Source organism: Oreochromis niloticus, linkage group LG5 (assembly GCF_001858045.2).
Source record: "Oreochromis niloticus isolate F11D_XX linkage group LG5, O_niloticus_UMD_NMBU, whole genome shotgun sequence".
Lineage (NCBI taxonomy): Eukaryota > Metazoa > Chordata > Actinopteri > Cichliformes > Cichlidae > Oreochromis > Oreochromis niloticus.
In genome coordinates this window covers 37,822,940-37,843,608 of record NC_031970.2, presented here as the reverse complement: position 1 = coordinate 37,843,608, position 20,669 = coordinate 37,822,940, and the positions used below count along the sequence as shown (strand labels likewise).

Here is a 20,669-nt window from a genome sequence, read left to right as displayed (position 1 = left end):
TCTTTGAGATTTTGGAAATGGATAAAAACTAGAATTGGTTTCAAACTTCCAAACATCCTGATTGCTCAGGATTACACATCATGAAGACTAGCATGAAGTCCTCTTAACATCTTTTCTGTTACTTTAGTCATTCAAGACTGAAGAATGTTTATTGTCATTGTAAAAGAAATATACAATGAAATGAAGTTGCACTTGAGAGCTGTACTCAATAAATTTAAAAAATAGGATTTTTAGACCTTTTATTAGTGTTTATTATTTAAGAACTTGGGATCACCAATGCTATAAATAGATACAATAGCTTTGTTTAATGTTATGATGCATATAAGGATGACTTTAAACTGACACACTAACCATTTTTCAGTGGTGGTACATTTATTTTTAAAAGGGAAATAATGGAAAAAATGATGGGCACAGCATTGATGTTGTAAAAGACTTCGTGATTAAACGATGGCAGCTGTTCGCCATAAAAGCACAGCAATGGTTGTTATTTGGCGCAATTATGTTATGCAATCATTTATGTCTGCAAGTCAAGTTCATGGGTACTTTTCACATTGATTTTAAACAGTGTTATTGTGGCACCCTGAGTATTTTGAGCATTAAGAACAAGTCTCAGATGTGTTCCTTATGTGTTCGTGCCCCCCCATCATCTTTTTTTGCTATTTGTTGTGACAATAGTTTGCATCATAACACAGAGCGAAAAGCTCATTTGCTCCCACCTGATGTGATGTTAGGGCGATATTTAGTTTCGCCAGTAGGTGGCAGTGGCGGCTCAGCCAAACAGGTAACTGGCAAAATAATCTCTCACAAAGTAACGCAGGCCAGTTATTACAATGGAAGCCGCCAGTAACACCGAACTGTTTTACTGTGTTTCAGGTGAGAGCGATATACAAGCACTACATACGTTTATGTAGAGTTGATGCTTATTTAACATGTTGGAGTGTAATTCGTGTTTATATGGTGTTTAATGTGAGGGAATAAGGGAGTTGTTTCACGTTATCTGTGGGTAATCCTAGTAACGTTTGTGCGCTAGCTAAGCGATGTTAGCCTCCTGTATCAATCTCTGTAACCGTGTTGTTACATCAGTAATGTGAAAGGGAAACTGTTAGCTGGTTTCAGTTAAAGTTATAGGAAATAGATCAGCCAGTACATGTTATGTTGTCTGTTGTTTACTGGTCATTTTCTCTGTGTGTTAAGGGCTGATTAGTACATGGCCATTACATGTAACGCTACAAAGTAACGCAGGCCAGTTATTACAATGGAAGCCGCCAGTAACACCGAACTGTTTTACTGTGTTTCAGCACAATAAATCTTCATGTGCACCTGAATGAACCCTGTCGTCCTTCAGTGTGTAACATTATACAAAGGTGCAGGAAAAAAGGGTAAAACGAATTACTGACCACTGCCATATTTTATGCTCTTGCAACAGACTCAATAAACTGATCTGATGGACTCTAAAGCTGGTGCTGGACAGGCAGATGTTATCTTAGTTAAGGCAAAGCTAGACAATACCCCATCCACTCCATGACGTACTGGGCAGTCACAGGAGCGTTTACAGTGAAAGACTGAGATTACACAAATGCACCACTGAATGATCATTCCTGCCTGTGGCCATCTCTCTTTCCAAATGCTCCATCGAGAGCGCAAGTACACACTGCAGTAGTTGCACACCCTTAATATTGGCACATCAGAAAAAAGAGCAAAGCCAGTTTGATAAGAAGGTACCTCAATTTCAACTTTATCTATATGCAGTTTTGTGTAATATGTTGGGATATTTGTATATTAGAGCTATTTGGACAGGAGTAAGCGATGAGGTAAAATGCTGTATAAACACAAAGTCTGCCCAAAGACCTCTACACATTGGTTCAGCATGTGTGAAAGTTCATTGCAAGTCTACATAGATCACACAGGTCAATGAAAGGATATCTACCGGTTAGTAGACTGGTTCCTGCAGGTTAGAAGACATAGGCCATGCCAGCAGTCACATTGATAATAGAACGATTTATCTTAATACTAAGTGTTCCACAGTATAAAAACAGCAGCTAGAGTCTTTACCTCTCAGAGCCCTCTCCTGTGGAACCAGCTCTCAGTTTGAGTTGAGGATGCAGACACTCTCCTCCACAAAATTGTGTTAAGAATCTGTCCCAAGAAACGTATAAGGCTGCAGTTTGATTAGGTGGCCTTAAAGAGTCCTGTAGTTATATAACTCTATGCCAAGACTGCTGGAGGACCTCTGCACTGGACTGCAAACCTGCTCAGGGTGAGACTCGCAGCTACAGTGGCTTGCAAAAGTATTCGGCCCCCTTGAACTTTTCCACATTTTGTCACATTACAGCCACAAACATGAATCAATTTATTGGAATTCCACGTGAAAGACCAATACAAAGTGGTGTACACGTGAGAAGTGGAACGAAACTCATACATGATTCCAAACATTTTTTACAAATAAATAACTGAAAAGTGGGGTGTGCGTAATTATTCAGCCCCCTGAGTCAATACTTTGTAGAACCACTTTTTGCTGCAATTCCAGCTGCCAGTCTTTTAGGGTATGTCTCTACCAGCTTTGCACATCTACAGACTGATTCTTGCCCATTCTTCTTTGCAAAACAGCTCCAGCTCAGTCAGATTAGATGGACAGCGTTTGAACAGCAGTTTTCAGATCTTGCCACAGATTCTCGATTGGATTTGGATCTGGACTTTGACTGGGCCATTCTAACACATGGATGTGTTTTGTTTTAAACCATTCCATTGTTGCCCTGGCTTTATGTTTAGGGTCGTTGTCCTGCTGGAAGGTGAACCTCCGCCCCAGTCTCAAGTCTTTTGCAGACTCCAAGAGGTTTTCTTCCAAGATTGCCCTGTATTTGGCTCCATCCATCTTCCCATCAACTCTGACCAGCTTCCCTGTCCCTGCTGAAGAGAAGCACCCCCAGAGCATGATGCTGCCACCACCATATTTGACAGTGGGGATGATGTGTTCAGAGTGATGTGCAGTGTTAGTTTTCCGCCACACATAGTGTTTTGCATTTTGGCCAAAAAGTTCCATTTTGGTCTCATCTGACCAGAGCACCTTCTTCCACATGTTTGCTGTGTCCCCCACATGGCTTGTGGCAAACTGCAAACGGGACTTCTTATGGTTTTCTGTTAACAATGGCTTTCTTCTTGCCACTCTTCCATAAAGGCCAACTTTGTGCAGTGCACGGCTAATAGTTGTCCTATGGACAGATTCCCCCACCTGAGCTGTAGATCTCTGCAGCTCGTCCAGAGCCACCATGGGCCTCTTGGCTGCATTTCTGATCAGCGCTCTCCTTGTTCGGCCTGTGAGTTTAGGTGGACGGCCTTGTCTTGGTAGGTTTACAGTTGTGCCATACTCCTTCCCCTTCTGAATGATGGCTTGAACAGTGCTCCGTGGGATGTTCAAGGCTTGGGAAATCTTTTTGTAGCCTAAGCCTGCTTTAAATTTCTCAATAACTTTATCCCTGACCTGTCTGGTGTGTTCTTTGGACTTCATGGTGTTGTTGCTCCCAATATTCTCTTAGACAACCTCTGAGGCCGTCACAGAGCAGCTGTATTTGTACTGACATTAGATTACACACAGGTGCACTCTATTTAGTCATTAGCACTCATCAGGCAATGTCTATGGGCAACTGACTGCACTCAGACCAAAGGGGGCTGAATAATTACGCACACCCCACTTTGCAGTTATTTATTTGTAAAAAATGTTTGGAATCATGTATGATTTTCGTTCCACTTCTCACGTGTACACCACTTTGTATTGGTCTTTCACCTGGAATTCCAATAAAATTGATTCATGTTTATGGCTGTAATGTGACAAAATGTAGAAAAGTTCACGAATACTTTTGCAAGCCACTGTATCTCATTTCCCCTGTGCCCCCGCGCTCCAGCACCCCTGCCCCTAATTTGGATAAACTATTAAGAAAATGGATGTATGCTGAGGAAGATGTATGCGTTCAGTTCCTCTCTTCTATCAGTTTACGTTTTCAATTTTTTTGCTGTTAAATATTAGTCATTGGGTGGCTTTTTGTGGCTCCTGTCCTCTCTTCCGTTGTCTTTCTGCAAATATCTCTTTCTGTGGATCTGTAGTTACTGATGCTCTGCTTGCTTAATGTTAAATATCTGTTATTTCTAAAATTTCTTTCTTCTTTCAGCCCATCTTTTGAGGCAGATGGCCAACCTCCACAACTAATTCTGCTTCTTTTAGTGCTAATGGAGACTTTATCCTCTCTACTGTGCCAAGTGCTGTTGGAGTTCTCTCTGCAACACTACAAAGTCTTGACCCCAAAATGTAAAGTGCCCCAAAATGACTCATGTAATGGTTTGCTTTAAAAGCTAAATTGGGATTGAACTGAATTAAATTGACCTTCACCACCAATTTATTACTGTAATCTGTAATAACGACAAAGGTCCTCTATTTAAAACTAAATACAAATGATTCCCTCGAGCTGAAAGGGCTGTTTTTGAGCCTAAAGCTATCATAACAAAATGATCAGCAAGGCATAAAAGGCATAGATCTCCTGCCTGTGTGTTGCTTTCATATTAGAGGACTGGTTTGTTTAATTCATCTGAAAGAAAAAGTTTCAGTGTTTCACTGTAGACAATGAATGCTGTCTTTGCAGTCTAACTGTCTAACACAGTGGGGCTAGGCCCCCATTTGTTTTGCAAGAAACTCTTTGTGTAATTATTTTACATGTAGTTTTTTTTTTTTTTTTTTTTTTTTTTTACTGTAAGAATATTCAACATTGCTATCAATACATTTTTCAAAAAATGCCTCTCTGTCCAAAATGGGTTTAAAAACATGAACAACTGTTAGATACTGTTTGTCCGTGATTTGGACAGCCCAGTGTGTGCTCCTGACGCAGGAGAAACACATTCTGTCGGGGAGACCGACCTTAGCACCCCCGTTGTGCAGGTAAAGCCAGAGGCAAGATATGCTTCATCATATTTTCTAGTCCTTTTGCTTGGAAGGAAGTTGGTTTGGAAACATATCTGCCGATGCTTCATCTTCTGCTTTGCGTTTGTGTAGGTGCCCCGTCAAAAAAGAAGAAGTTACCTGGCTGAATAGTAATAACTTTTAAAAAATTTATTACAGACACACATACTCACACACACACAGTTACAATACTTAAAGGCTGCCTGTATAACAGTTATGTTATAGAAGCCTGATCTGTGTATGACAGTGAACTGAGATAAACAACTCTACCCGTCATTTTAAATGACATAAAAATGACAGCTACAGCCTGACTGCAGAACCTGACTGTAGTAATGCATTTAGCATATACTGTAAATAAGAACCATCTTTGCCATGATACACAGGTTTCTCACTGAATTCCATGTTTAAGAAATTATCAGCTTGGTTCGCAATCACATAACCATGACAACCTCCTACAGGTCAGTTCATGCAACGTAACTTTGACAGACTCAAAATAGGTTAGCACAACTTGGCACTCTTGAGTTAAGGTTACCTAATTTTGCATTTTTTTTAAAGTATAAACAACTCTTACAGTGCAGTGTATTTAGTGGGTTAAATTTACTCAATGCAGATTTATGACAGAGTAAGTCTTTGATCTCTAATACTCTCAGCAGTGCTCCACCGCACTGCCATGAAAGAGACTTTACAATTACATCAGTTTGGCACACACACCTGTGACAAGAGAACCAATAAAATACCCAATCCATTTATGGCTTCTCTATGCATGATGACAATACATATATGAAGTTATGCTTAATTAGCTGAAGTGTCTGGTTTGATGCACCATTGGACAATTTCCATTTTTAATTAATATTCCCTACTAAAAACAGGCATGGCTCATTGTGTAGAGCTCTTATAATGGATTAATAATGGATTGGATTTATATAGCGCTTTTCAAGGCACCCAAAGCGCTTTACAATGCCATTATTCATTCACGCTCACATTCATACACTGGTGGAGGCAAGCTACGGTTGTAGCCACAGCTGCCCTGGGGCAGACTGACAGAGGCGAGGCTGCCATATTGCGCCATCGGCCCCTCTGGCCAACACCAGTAGGCGGTAGGGTAAAGTGTCTTGCCCAAGGACACAACGACCAGGACAGAAAGGCCGGGACAGAAAGGCCGGGGATCGAACCGGCGACCTTCCGGTTACAGGTGCGCTTCCCAACCCCCTGAGCCACGGTCGCCCCAGCCGCTCTCGCTCCCGTTCCTAAACTTTTCTGCCGTCGATGTTTTGCTCCTTTTGATGTATACCCTCCTGTTTTTACCTCCTATGAGTTTCTCCAGATGTCAGCAATTGATTTTAATTTTTATATCACTATGGCCAACAGCAACTGCAACACTGCTGCACATTACCATAGATACACACAGCTTTCCCTCTACAATTCAGTGAGGGAGTCAAAACCAATTCATAAATGCTCATTGCCTAAAACAACAGCCAGAAAGGGACCTGGAAGACAGTACTGCTTAGGATTACTTTACTACCTTATCATTTAGCCATATTCCTAAACTGTTTAAAGTAATGCAAAAAGGCCATGCGACACAGCTACAGCTAACTTTCAAGATGTAAAGCTGCAACACTGAGACACATATTAAAGTTTAACCACTGGCTCCTTAAATATTTCAGTGGTCCATCATTATAGACCTGTGGATAGATTTACCTTTGCAATAAATGGAAATGGGGAACAATACTGATACCCAAAGATCCTGTTGAAAGCTCTGTGGAGAAATGCTGAACATTCCAGTAAAGACAAATTAATTTAAAACCCTGTGTTGCAGCTCTACCTGCTTGATTTGATTATTGTAAAGAAAAATAATATACATGACCTAAGTATGCTACAGTACATAGATGGGTAAGGCAGACAAGTGTCATTTCTATAATGTAGTAATTAATCTTTTACATTAAGAATAGATTAAAAAGTATCCTGTAAAAAGCATCACTCATAGTACGAAACCCCAAAAGAAAGAACTCTTTTCACAACTGATATTTTGGCTTTGCAGAGCCATAAAAACACAAGCACAACAGTAAAGAAAACAGCAGCCAGTTTAGGTGATCCACTTCTATGGTGATGTGGCATAACTGAAAAAACTGACTTGCAATCAGTTTTCAGTAAGACATGCTTGCCTCATTCACACAAGCACCTTTTTCTAGGGTTTTTCTATCTAAGTGCTTTCTATCTAACATTCACACACTTTAATACTCTGATGGATGCATCAAGGAGCAACTTGGGGTTAGTATCTTCCTCAAGGATATTTGGCATGCTGACTGGAGCAGCCAGGGCTAGAACCACTAACTGTCCGATTAGCAGATGACCTGACTGCTCTACTTCCTGAGCTACAGCCACCCTGAGCTCCTGGCTTGACTCATCTGTGTTGGTACGGTATACATTGACTTTTAAATGTCCCCCATTCCTAATGGCAATTTCAAGAACGCTAGTCTGTCATTTTTCACATCCTCCTTGGTGAACTTGATATGTTTGTCCACTGAGTTAATTTGATCTGTGAATTGTGGTGAATGTAATTTTCATACAGGTGTCATCACATACCTGAATGTACGACTCAGTGATATTCCAAGAGAGGACAACAGAGCCATGTCCTCCATATCAAAGTCAGCCACAACAGATGAAGCTGGGGAAGCCATGGGACACACACATTTCTGCCTGTAGTACTGGTCTTTGTGTATGAAATATGTTATTGAAGAGTTCTAAGAACAGACACACTTGGTCAGTGTTGAGCGTGGTCCTATTGCCGTGGGTGGGGTCACCTTACAATCTCTTACAAACTAATCTAATCTATTACCTTTTTCCTGTAATCGCCACCAGGTTCTCATTTCGGGGGCTCATAAGAAATTTTGTCACTAAAAAGGGAAAATTTTCTCACGACAGTATGTCTGGTCTAGTAACAGCATGCACCTACCCTCTTCTGCTGGAAGCATGATTATGTTGTCCTCACTGAGCGATGTCAGTGTCTTCCTCACCACAATGGTAGCATTGTACAGGAAAGCAATCAGTATTTAAGATTTGACTCTCATCATCCAGTGGCGAACAAACTGGGTGTCATCAGGATTCTACAACACAGAGCAACCACTATGCCTGCAGACACAATGGTCAGGGAAGCAGGACAACATCATCTCAAAAAGGCTTTGAGTAAATGTGGTTAGCACACTCCATTTCAAAAATTGGTCCAACCTAAGGATCAAATGTCCATAGGTTTTCCTTAGAACAAACAGAGTAATAGTATAATATTGTATTGTTGTGGATCATACCTTGCGGAAACCCATCCAACAGCTCTCTAAAAAGAAAACTTTAAACCCATAAAATGGAGATGAAAGGGCAATTCACTGATTTAGAAGGCTGTTGATTGGCCTAGAAAATAGGTTTTTGCTCTATAAAAACAATCCTTCCCTAAAGCAAGAAGATCTTAGAATTCGTCACTGAAAGACGACAGCAAGAATAATCCCAGATTTCTTTTCAGCACTCTAGCCAGGCAAACAAAAGTCAGAGGTCTGTTGATTTGAGGATTCCCCTAACTTTAGCTAGTAATGACTTCATGAATTGCTTCACAATAAAATTGTAACAAAAAAACAAAAACAAAAAACATTTATATATGTACCTTTTAGACCCTATTTCTGTCAGACTGCTCAAATAGTATTTAATACTTAAATATGATCAATTTTTATTAATGATTGTGTACCTTTCTGTGCTTGTCTTGTTAGACCTCAGTGCCGCATTTAGTACCATTAACCACAAGATTTTACTAGAGAGATTAGAACGTACCATTGGTATTAAATGAATTTTGCCACTGTAGTTTGAATCATATCTATCTCATAGACTCCAGTAGGGATGGGAATCTGAGCTGTAGGGCAAGGAATTGGACTGCTAATTTCAGTTTTTGTGTCAGAGAAGGAAAACAGTCTACACTGTCGAAACGGACATTACTTTTTTACTGCGCAAAACAATGAGAATGCAATGCGCATCATGCAACTTTGGCTCTTTGCAAGCATCTGCACAGACAGCAAGAACCCAGCCAAGAACTTAGAGTGATATTAAAGCTAAGTGAATGCTGAACCCAGCCCATCAGCCAGACTCTGAACTTCAACAGGTAACAAACTGATGAGCAGTAAGGCTGCGGCCTCTGTTTCTAGCTGTTTGTGTTTCTTACGTAGAATCACTGCAGCGATCCCTTTAAAGCCCCTTTGTGCTATTTTTTTAATCTTTGCCTGCTCTGTGTACTACTAATAGAAAGATCATATGTGCGTCCTCCTTAGGGTAGGGATTTGTGTTGGTGTGTAGGACTGTATCCTATAGGTTTATACTGTTAAATGGTAATTATGAGACAGTGCCTTTTAAGTCATTTTGAAGAGTAACATGAAAGTAATGTATTATAATAAGTTATTTTCCCCTGGGAATAATTAAGTAATGTAATGCATTACTTTTAAGAAAAGTGTTCTGTGTAATATGCGCAATAATTAATGCGTAGTGATCCCAACGCTGATCATAGGCAAGGGGAGATGCATCCAGCATGCACAAACTTTTGACCACATAGCCTGTAATTAATTTGCACTAATTTAATGTCTTTGATACACTGCTTAGAGATGATGGTGACTCTCAAAGTGGACCCAATGAGAAACCAACGAGAATTGATAAGGAATCGACTCAATAAGTGCCATCAATAATGGAATCGGAATCGCTAAATTCTTATCAATTCCCATCCAATTTGTTCATGTAAATGGGGAGTCTTTTTCACAAAATTAGTGACAGAATTCCAAAAGATTCTGTGCTGGGACCAGTTCTTTTTACATTGCGTATGCTTTCCTAAGGCAATATTAACTTACATTGTCATTGCTATGTAGATGATATCATGGTTTATCTATCCAAGAGGACAGATGACACACACCAATCTTAAAGACATAAAGGCCCGGATGACTTCTGTTCTCTTCTCTTTCCCCTCAGCCCCAACTGGTTGCGGCAGATGCCCCTCCCTGGCCTTGGTTCTGCTCGCGGATTCTTCCTGTAAAAAAGGTTTTCTGTTCAAAATGACACCAAGTGTCTCCTTAAATGGTCTTGTTCTCTAACTCTTCGTGAATGGTACTCATGGCTGTGGATCACTGTTGGTGACAACTTGTACATTAATGATCATCAAAGTGACCATTAAATGACACGTGCTAGTTTTGATCATTATGAAACTGTGCCATTTATAAGGTTAGGCAAACCTGCAGTCAATTGAGATTGAAAAAGTGACTTTTCAACGTAGCATTTTCAGAAGGAACTCTGAAAATGCTACGTCCAGATGAACAGAATCAGTTTTCTAGGATCCCCTACTAAAGCCTCTTTCTGCTTGAAAAACTTAAGCTGATTTGAAATTTATAAATCACAGGTGCAAATTGCAAATGGGATTCTTAGTAACTCTTTAAACTAGGTCTTTTATGCTAATTTTTAATACATTATTTGAATGTAAGTGCAACATCAGCAGTTGCAATGGCACTGCCTGTACCATCCCATTGAAAAAATCCCAGAAACACACCTGACCATGAAGGATTATCTTGAAAATACAATAAATCTAATTAAAATTCTTTTTTTCCTTTGCTCTATGACTGATGATGACTTCATTGGCTAAATTCCTATTTTAATCTCAAATTTAATCCTGAGAGTAAAACAAAGTGCATAAACTATAGTCACTGATAAAGTAAGAAAGTCGGCAATTATCCACTTTCTTACTCTATTATATTAATTATCCTTCACAAATCGATAGCCAATGAGGATGAGATGTCTGCCGTTTCAAAGTCAAGTCCAATCATCGGTTTTCACATCCAGCTTCAAAACACCAAGTAAAATCACACTCAGTTCAATGCTTCACAACAGTACTGTGTATCTTTGACTAACAAGGACTACAGCAGCCTATGTCAGACCATCTACCAGTCAAAAATATTCACAAAATTCACACCATTTATTGACTATAATGGATTAAGTTAGGTAATCTAATCTATTCTTTGTTTATCATTTAAATTTGATAGTTGTTGGTCATTGGGAGAGTATAAGGAGTGGCTCACTGGAGTCAACCTCAAGTGGCCAGGAGTAGTACTGCAATTTCTGGCACTTCTCCATGAGCTTCATTTTTCAGCAACCTGGTGCTTTCCACTTGGCACTCTAATGTCCCATTCATCATTATACTTCAAATTGAATATACTGAGCACTCAGTGTGGCCTTCCATTTTTAAGGTAATTCAGGGCAGCAGTGTATTACACAGATGGACTTCATTATAATAGAGCCATCAGCTTTTTCAACACCTGCATCTACTTAGTGCGTGTAAAGTCATGGAAGTAGGTTTCCTTATTTTCTAACACTAAAGCAGACAAGAAAGCCCATGTTTCTCAGCTGGACATGTGAAAGGTATGTTTAGCTGGGGAACTTCGGGAAATCCAGTGACCTTGAGCTCGGTCAGGTCACATGATCATCCATCACAGACGAACAGCTTTGCTGCTGTGCCTTGATCTAGTGGGAGGGAGGAGGCAGCTTTGGTGTGATAATAAGATGAAAAGTCTGCTTAGTGCAGGCAAGCCAGCCCTGGGTGGAACAGATGGAAGCTGCTTCTTTCTTATGCAATCCAGCACTAGTGAGGCAGAAACGATGACTTTTATGTGACTCCCTGGATGTCAGAGAAAACAAAACGCCTAATGAAGATCATGGGACTAACAGATGAGGTTTGTAGCCAGATGGGTAGTGGGAATAACAGGAGGTCAACACCACCCCACCGCAACTCCCATCATGCCTGCTGGCTGCTAGCACTGAGACTAATATGCAGTCGGTGACTTAAATGATAAACAACACGTATCATGTAATTATGAAACCACACTGGAAATTCTTCCGTACAGTAAGTTGAGTGTGTGTGTGTGTTGCCTCACAAACTTTGCTTTGTGAAAGCAATCAGCGGCTCATAGATTCTCTAAATTGACCAAAACAATGAGATTAAACACGCTGAGGGAAGAGCATGCACATGTGAAGGGCTCTGAATAGTAATAATGTTCCAGGAAATGTGAAGGAAAGAAGAAGGAGAGGAAGAAAAAAACCAACCAGTTTTCCTCAGACCATTTTCTAAAAATAGCTCTTCTGGTGTGACATCATCAGCGCTACGTAAATACAGTCCACCTTTACTTCTGTTCTCACTTTTTAGCCTCCAGGAGCAGAGCTGGTTGTTTTTGGGGCTGACAACATACACACACAACATATGCACAGACCAGCATACATACAGTAAAAAGTGCACTGTGTGTTTCCTCCTTATTTCTTCCTTCATATGAAGAAATAAGAAACTAGACCAATTGCTGATTTCAATTAGGATTCCAGGCACGGATTTTCCCTTCTCTTGATTGGATGTTTTTTGCTTCACAGCTTTAACACTTCAGCACATGAACATAAAATTCCCATATGTACAACATTTAAACAATTACTCACGAGTGATGGTGGCGTCTGTGAATCATGACGGAGCTGGGGACCTCTGTGTCTGGTCTGGGGGGAACAGGAAAGCAGAAAGCTTAGGTACACAGCGACTACCACACAGTTAAATCTCCTACCTACTCCTCTCACACACATACAAACACACACACACACACACACACACCCACACACACACACACACACACACACAGAATTAGTGTGCCACTCATTCAAGCTCAGCAGCAGTTGAGATGATGGCTCACGTACAGCTGACTGGTGATATAACTGCTGTTACACATCGCACCACAAATTCTCCACTTGATTTATATTCATGCAAATAGACTAGAAATGTTTAAAGAACTAGATCCTGTCTATGTAGTCAACATCAGGTCACTGATGACAGAGGATTGGCCTGCTGGTCAATATGAGGGTTGGTCCACACTTCTGATCCAGAGCTGATGAGTCCCGTTACAGTGAAATGACTGTGCAAGTACAGACCTTAATCTCAGTTAATGTGGCTACAGTGAGAGAGCGCTGCATCAAGGAAAAACTAGAAAACCTTCTGTAGATTTCACAAAACTTAAATATAGCATTTCATTTATTAGTAGACTCAATTTACTTCTCTCAAATGTAAATGACCCACTCATTGTTTTGATCCCACTCGATCTTGTCCGAACATATGAACATAATTTCCTAAGGGATTATTAAAGTAGTCTGATTCTAATGATATAGAAAGATTTAACAGTATTCTATAAAAATCCTCTTTTGCCTGATCATTTTTGAAAATAAAATGTTAGAATAATTACGCAAAAAAATACTAAAAAATACTTTTTCATTGCAGTACATGCCTCTCGCTACTATAGGTTGCCTTCTTTTCTCTCTTTGCTCTACTCTTTCCACTCACTCCCAACAGGTCCTAAAGAACGCCTGCCTCTCCCTGAGCCTGGCTCTGCTGGAGGATTCTTCCTGTTAATAGGGAGTTTTTTATTCTCACTTTTGCCAAGTACTTGTTCATATTGGGTCATGTGATTGCGCTATATAAATAAAATTGAAGTGATGTAGGTGATTAACACTATGTTTGCAGTCCCATTTTTTTTCTTATAGGTATCTTACTGAATATAGAATGCACAGGAGTATTCATTACAGAAGACACTGAGTTTTTCCCTTCTGGCTGTGTAATGCATTTGGACTGTCTTGGCAATGTTTTTGTCTTTTCCAAAGTTTTATGAACTTGTTTTCTTGACATGGCATTTTGAAACTCTAGGTCAAGGAAAAGTGTTCCGAAAAATGCAAAAGATGTGTGTTTCCACTGACTTTTCACAAGTGCCATAGGCAACCAGCACCGATGACTACAGCAAAGTTTTACTTCCCAGTTGAAATGCATCTGTTTTAAGTTGCATTTCTGACAAATGCATAACTGAGCAAGGTATGCTTTAATTTGAGATTGAACCCTGACTGCAGTGGTTGGAAAAAAAAGAGTTACCTATGTATAATCCATCCAACCACCTGGTTACATCTTGTAACCTGCTAAACAAAAGATTATCAAGGCAAAGGAATTGGAATGACACAACAGAGTAAGCCTGGGGAGAAATGGTTCCACACCTTTCTTGTGTGCTGCCCCTTTTCTCGTCGAGTCGAGTTAAAAGCTTTCAAGACAGCAGGTGAGGAAATGTTGGTTTTAGCAGGAATGAGGTGACTGCTTCTCAGCAACACCTTCCATTAAACAGTAGAGCAAGAGTGAAGTTATGTAGCATTGTGGAAGATATATGCCCCAATCACAGAGTGGGAAAGGGGGGAGTGAAGCCAGTCACAGAAGGCTGGAAATAGGCAGGGGGAGGCAGGTAAATTGCTTAACAACAAAATAAAAAGCTGTACTATCACTCAGCTGATAACACGACTGCTGAATACGCTTTGCATGTATCACATGCCGCTGTGCTCGGCTGCACATTTCTCACAGGAATACACAATGTGCAGGAATGACTGAACCTCTCTGACATGACAAGAGGCAAGGTAGAAAGAAGCAGTGAAACATCAATCACAGATGAGACATTTAAAGCAGTTGTCATGACAATAGCAATGGCTCAAAACGAAGATCCTTTTCTTTCCCTCTCTGGAGACTTAGTGACATTCAAATAGCAGACATTGCTGCAAGTCCAGCAGCCACGCCTCGCTTGGTGAACTGTGTAGTTTTAGCAAATGTGTCCCATTCAGGTTGGAAGTGTTTTCAGTCTGCTCGTTCAGAAAGGTGTGGGTATAGGTGGGGGTGTGTTTGTCACTTTGATGGATTGCGACAGATCAGTCACAGCATGTTTTCATTGGTGTACATCTGATTCACAACTAAAACCCACAGGCACGGACAGTCCACAGCATTCTCATAGGGCCACATCACTGCTTTTGTTTATCATCAGGAAACAACAACTGCAGAACTGGAAGGGTTATTATTGTTATTAAATTCTTTATTTAAACAGATCTCAGTCTCACCGAGATTGAGACCTGTGTGCAAAAAAGCATACACAACAATTGAGACAGACAGCTACATAATAAATGACACATTATACTTGATCACCAATTAAGAAAACAAGACTGTTTCAGACAGAGAAATACAAGTCTTTAAAAAATCAAAAGAATTCAGCTTCATTGTTTTTTGTAGCTCACTTCAGTTATAGGCAACAAAATATTTAAAGCCAGTTTTATCCAAGTCCAGTGTGAAAAAGCGGTACACTAAAGTCAAAATCTCCTGCATCCTGACAATGTAAGCACTGTGTTTAAACTCAACCAAGTAGTGAAGGTAAGCAGGCAATCAAGCAATTTTCGGGGCTTTTGTTCTGATGTGTGCACTCGGTGCCTTTGGAGATACAATCTTGTCTTGAATATATACAGCGAAACTGCAAACCTAACTACAGACGAGTCTTTGGATATGAACGCTGATCTTGAGTTTGAAAATTGAGTACTTTGTCCACCACTCAGTGCATTCACAGACTGTACAAAAAACGGACATAGCCACAGTGATGTCACTTAATGCTTAGTGAATCACTTTGTGAAGATTTGAGTTTACGCCACGAGCAAACAGGGGATCTGGCTGACGAACAGAGAAACTTGCATGCTTAAAGAAAGCAACTATTCACTCACAAGTTAGGATTGTCTTAAAGCATACCCTCCTTTATTGTGCTTTTTGGCTCCATTAGGGACTATTATTTAATAAAATTAACCCTATATTGTATTTCAGGTTTGAAACTAGCAATTGAGATCACGTCTCATTAGCAAAGCGTTTATGGACATCATGCATTGAGGGAGTCGAGGGCTGTCTTCCTACACTTACTTTCAGCTTACCAAGGGGTCACCACAGCAGATGAATCTGCATGTTTGATTTAGTCTAGTCTAAATGAAAAATTAATTAATGACAATATAAAAGATTCAAACAATACATAAATGCATTGGAGGTGGCTGTGACTCAGGTGGTAGCACAGGTCAGTGGTTCACTTCCTAGCTGCTCCAGCATTACAAAATATCCTTGGTCAAGACACTGAACCCTGATGTGCTGATCACTGTGTGTGCACAAATGTTAGACAGGCTGCTTGGGTCTAGGAAAAACAGAAAAAGTGCTTATAGTTGAACGATACTTGTAGTAAAAAGGGCTTTGAGTGCTCAGCTCGAGTAGAAAAGCGTATTTCCTTTAAGGCAGAATTGTGTCAGGGGATGACACAATCATTTGGTTCTGATACTGAGAGCAGCAAACATAGATATGTGGCTGTGAAGCATTCCAAAGTGATTCAGGATGACAGGAGAACAATCAAACCAGGCACAAGACAGAAGGCCTGTTTGGCCTTCTGTCTTGTGCCGAGATTCCTCAACTGATTCTAATCAGAAATAAGGTTACTCTGTGCAGAAATAACCTACCATTATATAGCAGGAAGAGACATTTATGATTAATATGCCTTCTGGGATACGGCTAGGTCTTCTTCTGGTCAGTTGATAGAGTAAACAATAACAAACATCAAAAGAAGATTGCAATATCAATTCAAGAGCTGCACAGAAAACGTGACATAGAATCTTAATGTCTTATTTTTTTCTATTCTTATTTCTACAGTTTATTTTTACACTAGTCTTATCAGAAGGAACTCTCAGTCCACTTTATCTAAATTACATATGGTTGGTACTAGGGACACGGTGCATTAGAGTCATATTGCTAGGCAGGCATAGGGCCAGACATGAGGCCCCTTCCAGGTCAGAGAAAAAAGCCTGGGGCTCACAACAGCAACAACATCACACAAACACATAATTCCAGTTACTGCAGTACCCTGCTGGAAGTCAGGAGAACACAAGAAGCAGAATGGGAAAGAGGCTGTGAAGAGGTAGCTCAATCATGAGGTTCTTTAGTGCAGTAGATGATATGGCAGTTTACTGAGCACAAGCTTTTCTGTGGGAAAAACATTTTGCAGATTGTGTCATTGTTTTGCTAATCACTTCAAGGCACTAGCAGGAAGGATGGGAGTGAATGCATGGCAATAATGAACTCTGTGTTTGTGTATGAGCACGTGTGCACGAGCATATTCTGGGTGTGAAGGAAAGTTAGGAGTTAAGAGCCAGTCCCATCTCTGCGGTCACTGTCTCCCTCCTCCGGCTGTCTTGCCTCACATCTAGATCAGAGCCCGATCAAAGCTTCTCTACACAGGATCACATGACCCTTTACTGTGACTTTAATATCATCAGACAAAGTCATTTTTTGTGTCATGACCCAGCATACAAAATACAACACCGTACAAAAGTAAATGTAACACAACATGAAAAATAGCTTGCCAAGCAATAGGGCTTTGGAGCGTGATGTCACGGGGGTGGGCGTGGAAAGGATTTTGGCCCCATCCGCCATTTTGGGGGTCTAGCGCAAGTGAAAAGGGAGCGAAGGCACACACAACAGCCATGGTTCGTATTTGCTGTCTGGTCGGCTGTAATGTTCGATCGCACGACCGGCAAGAGAATAAGCTTGAAAAGGGTTTATCTTTTCATTCTTTCCCAACCTGGAAGCAACATGAGGCAGCTCGTGTATCGATGTTACCAAACGAAGGCGTGTAGCCTGGATAGCAGCTGTGAGACGAGCTGATATCCAGCTCTCTTCCATCTCCAAATATCTGTTGGTGCTCCAGACATTTTCATTCCGATAAGTTCTAAATATGTTCATATCACTCTTTATAGCCTATTAGTTTTATTTTTGATGCGCTCTGAGGTCATAGCAAAGTAGAACAAACATCCTACTGAGTGATTCTGCAGAACTACCTTCTCTTTATAGAGTTTCTAATTATTTGGCATTATTGCAGCAAACCAGCCTATGAAATGGATGAAACACATCGTGACTGGGTTCCAGCGCTACATAAGGGACCTGCTTCAAACTTACCACCATGCCAATCAGATTACTTCTTCCATGTGAGGGTGAAGAGGTGATCCTTCAGGATAAGATGGTGAAGGTTTGCTGCGTTTGTTGAACAGTGTGGTAGTAAAACCAGGGAAAATGAAACTTGCTCCTGTTAAATATTCTTAAGTCTTTTGCTGTATAAATAGTGGTATTTATTTTTCAAAAGATACAGTAAATAATGTTAGTAGTGGGTGATATCATGTAAACACTGTCATGATTTTGTGTAAACATTTTGTCTTTTGTAAACTATAAATGACATGGATTCTACATTGTAACTGATGTGATTTTCTATAAAGTGGTTTTAATAATAAAAAAAAGAGGCAAAACTTAGTTTGTTTCTTTATTAAATTTTTGAACAGTAGTACTCAGTACATATTCAGTAAATGCAAATTATTTACATGGCAGTGCACTTCAGGCATAAATCTGGACCCCTATATAAAACATTATGGCATTATAGCAGTGACAACTCCTCCACGGTAGCAGGTGGGATTTTTCTTTTTTGAGGACGGCTCCTTTTACCTTCAATACGGATGGTCTGTTTATGTTTTGATCAAGAGCCTGTTTTTGGGCAGCTGAAGAGGAGAAGTCTATCTTATGGCCAACCTCTGGCTGTATCTTGGTCATATTACCCAGCAAAACCCAGTATGCAGGTTCATCTGTAACAGTCCTTGTGCCACAGATCCGCACTGTTGCTTCTACATTAAACAGAAGAGCAGCGACATGGCTGCAGGTCTCCGAGACTCCAGCCATACAGGTGCAGTGGGCGGCTTCAACCTTCCCTGTGATGCTCACAGTGACCCATGGCTGCAATGCTGGTTCAGTCTCTGAGAGTGCAGCACCTGAAACACACACAGACAAAGTTAATTTAAAGACAAGAACTATGAGCCAAGGCCGACATAAATGTGTTTTATCTACTTTATCATAAATGTAACAGTGTTTAGAAAGTTAGCACATACATGTAATTTTTCATTTCTTTATGTGTCCATCTATAAAACGCTGCATTTTATAGGGTAAATCTGCATGTTTTCTGTCAGAAACCTGCCTGCAGAAAATGAACCTAAAGTATGTAATGTAAGGATGTAATCACTTTAGAGATGGAGAAAGCATAAAGTGACAATTATGAATCACTTAATATGATAAGGAGATTCTGCAGGTCATTAATCAATGTATAAAACTAAAATAAAATGTATTTTTAGTGACACAAGATACAAATATTGAAGCAAGATGTATAATTAGAATTATTTATAATAAATATGAATAAATCATTGCAATTTCTTTAACCATAAAGAATAACTAAATCCTTCAGGACAATGTCTCATCAATGCACTGAACTCACTATGTTATCCACCTAACAGCCTCCACATGTTCTCACTGTAATTTCCCCTCATGAATGAATTTATGCTGCACTAATCTGAATGTTTGGGGGAAAATCAAACGCATTTCACACGCAGTACTCGAGCTGACTTACCTTTGTTTGAATGACGACTTGTACTCGCTGACTGCACAGATAAGGTACGAAAATATGTCAGGCTATGTCAGTAGCGGTTGGTCTTCAGGGTTTCTACTCCACAGCCATGTTTCATACGGGTCCACATTTCCAAAGCATGCTATTTTCTGCAAGTACCGCTGCTTCGCCTCTGGACGCAATCGGTCTCTATACAGTCCATTCTCCAAAGTCGTCTGGGTCTTTACTCCACTGCCGTATTTCATATGGGTTCAAATTTGCGATGCACTCTATTTTTTTTAAGTACCGCTGCTTCGCCTCTGGACGCAATCGGTCTCTATACCGTCCGTTTTCTTTGGAGCTGCTTTTAAGCATGATTCTTGTCGACGTCGTTCCAACACAGTGTCTCTTTTGTCTCTTTCGTAGACCCCGAAAATGGCACCGCGCTCCGCGGCTTGACGTCAACTCCAAAGCCCTATACTATAAAAACGACTAAAACGAACACCTTCTAGAAAGCACCACAATAAAACGTGCAGAAACAGTTTAGAAAACACAATGACACAATAAATAAAACACAATATAGAATAGTTGGCAAAGCCTGGTGACATAGTGTTTTTTAAATGCATTTCCTAAAATTAAAAGTTTGAACTTTGCATTAGTTTCATAAAATCTGTAATTAAGTGTGCCTATGCCAAGAGGCACACTTATTACTATTCGTCGGATTTATTAAGTGTGCCTATGCCAAGAGGCACACTTATTACTATTCGTCGGCAGTGTTGGTCAAGTTACTTGAAAAAAGTAATCAGTTACTAATTACTGATTACTTCCCCCAAAAAGTAATCCCGTTACTTTACTGATTACTTATTTTCAAAAGTAATTAATTACTTAGTTACTTAGTTACTTTTTAAAAACACGATTTACAACCTGAATAGGTGATAAAGCGATAGATCTTTCAGCCCAATTCTACTTTTTCTGCATAATTCATCATACAAAATGTAATCAAATGGAAAAGTCTCTTTTTAAAACTTGTTTTATTAGTTTTAATCTTTTAACTTTATGCATCAAGCAAAAACTTAATTATATGCAACATTCTCTGACTGGAAGAAATTTGTTTAACATTTAAACCTATTTTCTGCACATTCCAGCACATAAAATAAAATATTTTTTTGTGTTTACACTCACTCTTTTAAATAGATGCAAGTGAAACACAGCAGAAAATAAATAAAATCAAAGACTCAGCGGTCCTGTTGCTCTATTTTCACCTGTAAAGCAGGACTGGGGTAGGCGGAGGTTTACCCTGGTGCAGCCCAGATAGCAAGACGACATTGAATCTATGTTGATTTTTCATCCAAACCGTCGTATATGGTCGGGGTTGAAATGCCAATGTTGTAACAACATTGAAATAC

General features: G+C 40.0%; 1 protein-coding gene across 5 annotated transcripts in view; it reads right to left on the bottom strand.

The window, feature by feature from the left end:
• iqsec1b (IQ motif and Sec7 domain ArfGEF 1b) overlaps window positions 1-20,669 on the bottom strand; it is a 262,794-nt gene that overhangs the window by 94,951 nt on the left and 147,174 nt on the right. For all 5 annotated transcript variants that reach the window (XM_005452240.4, XM_019358559.2, XM_019358558.2 and 2 more), the window contains one exon: window positions 12,431-12,484. In XM_005452240.4, the coding sequence (XP_005452297.1) occupies window positions 12,431-12,484 (54 nt within the window). The remainder of the gene's footprint in view (window positions 1-12,430; window positions 12,485-20,669) is intronic.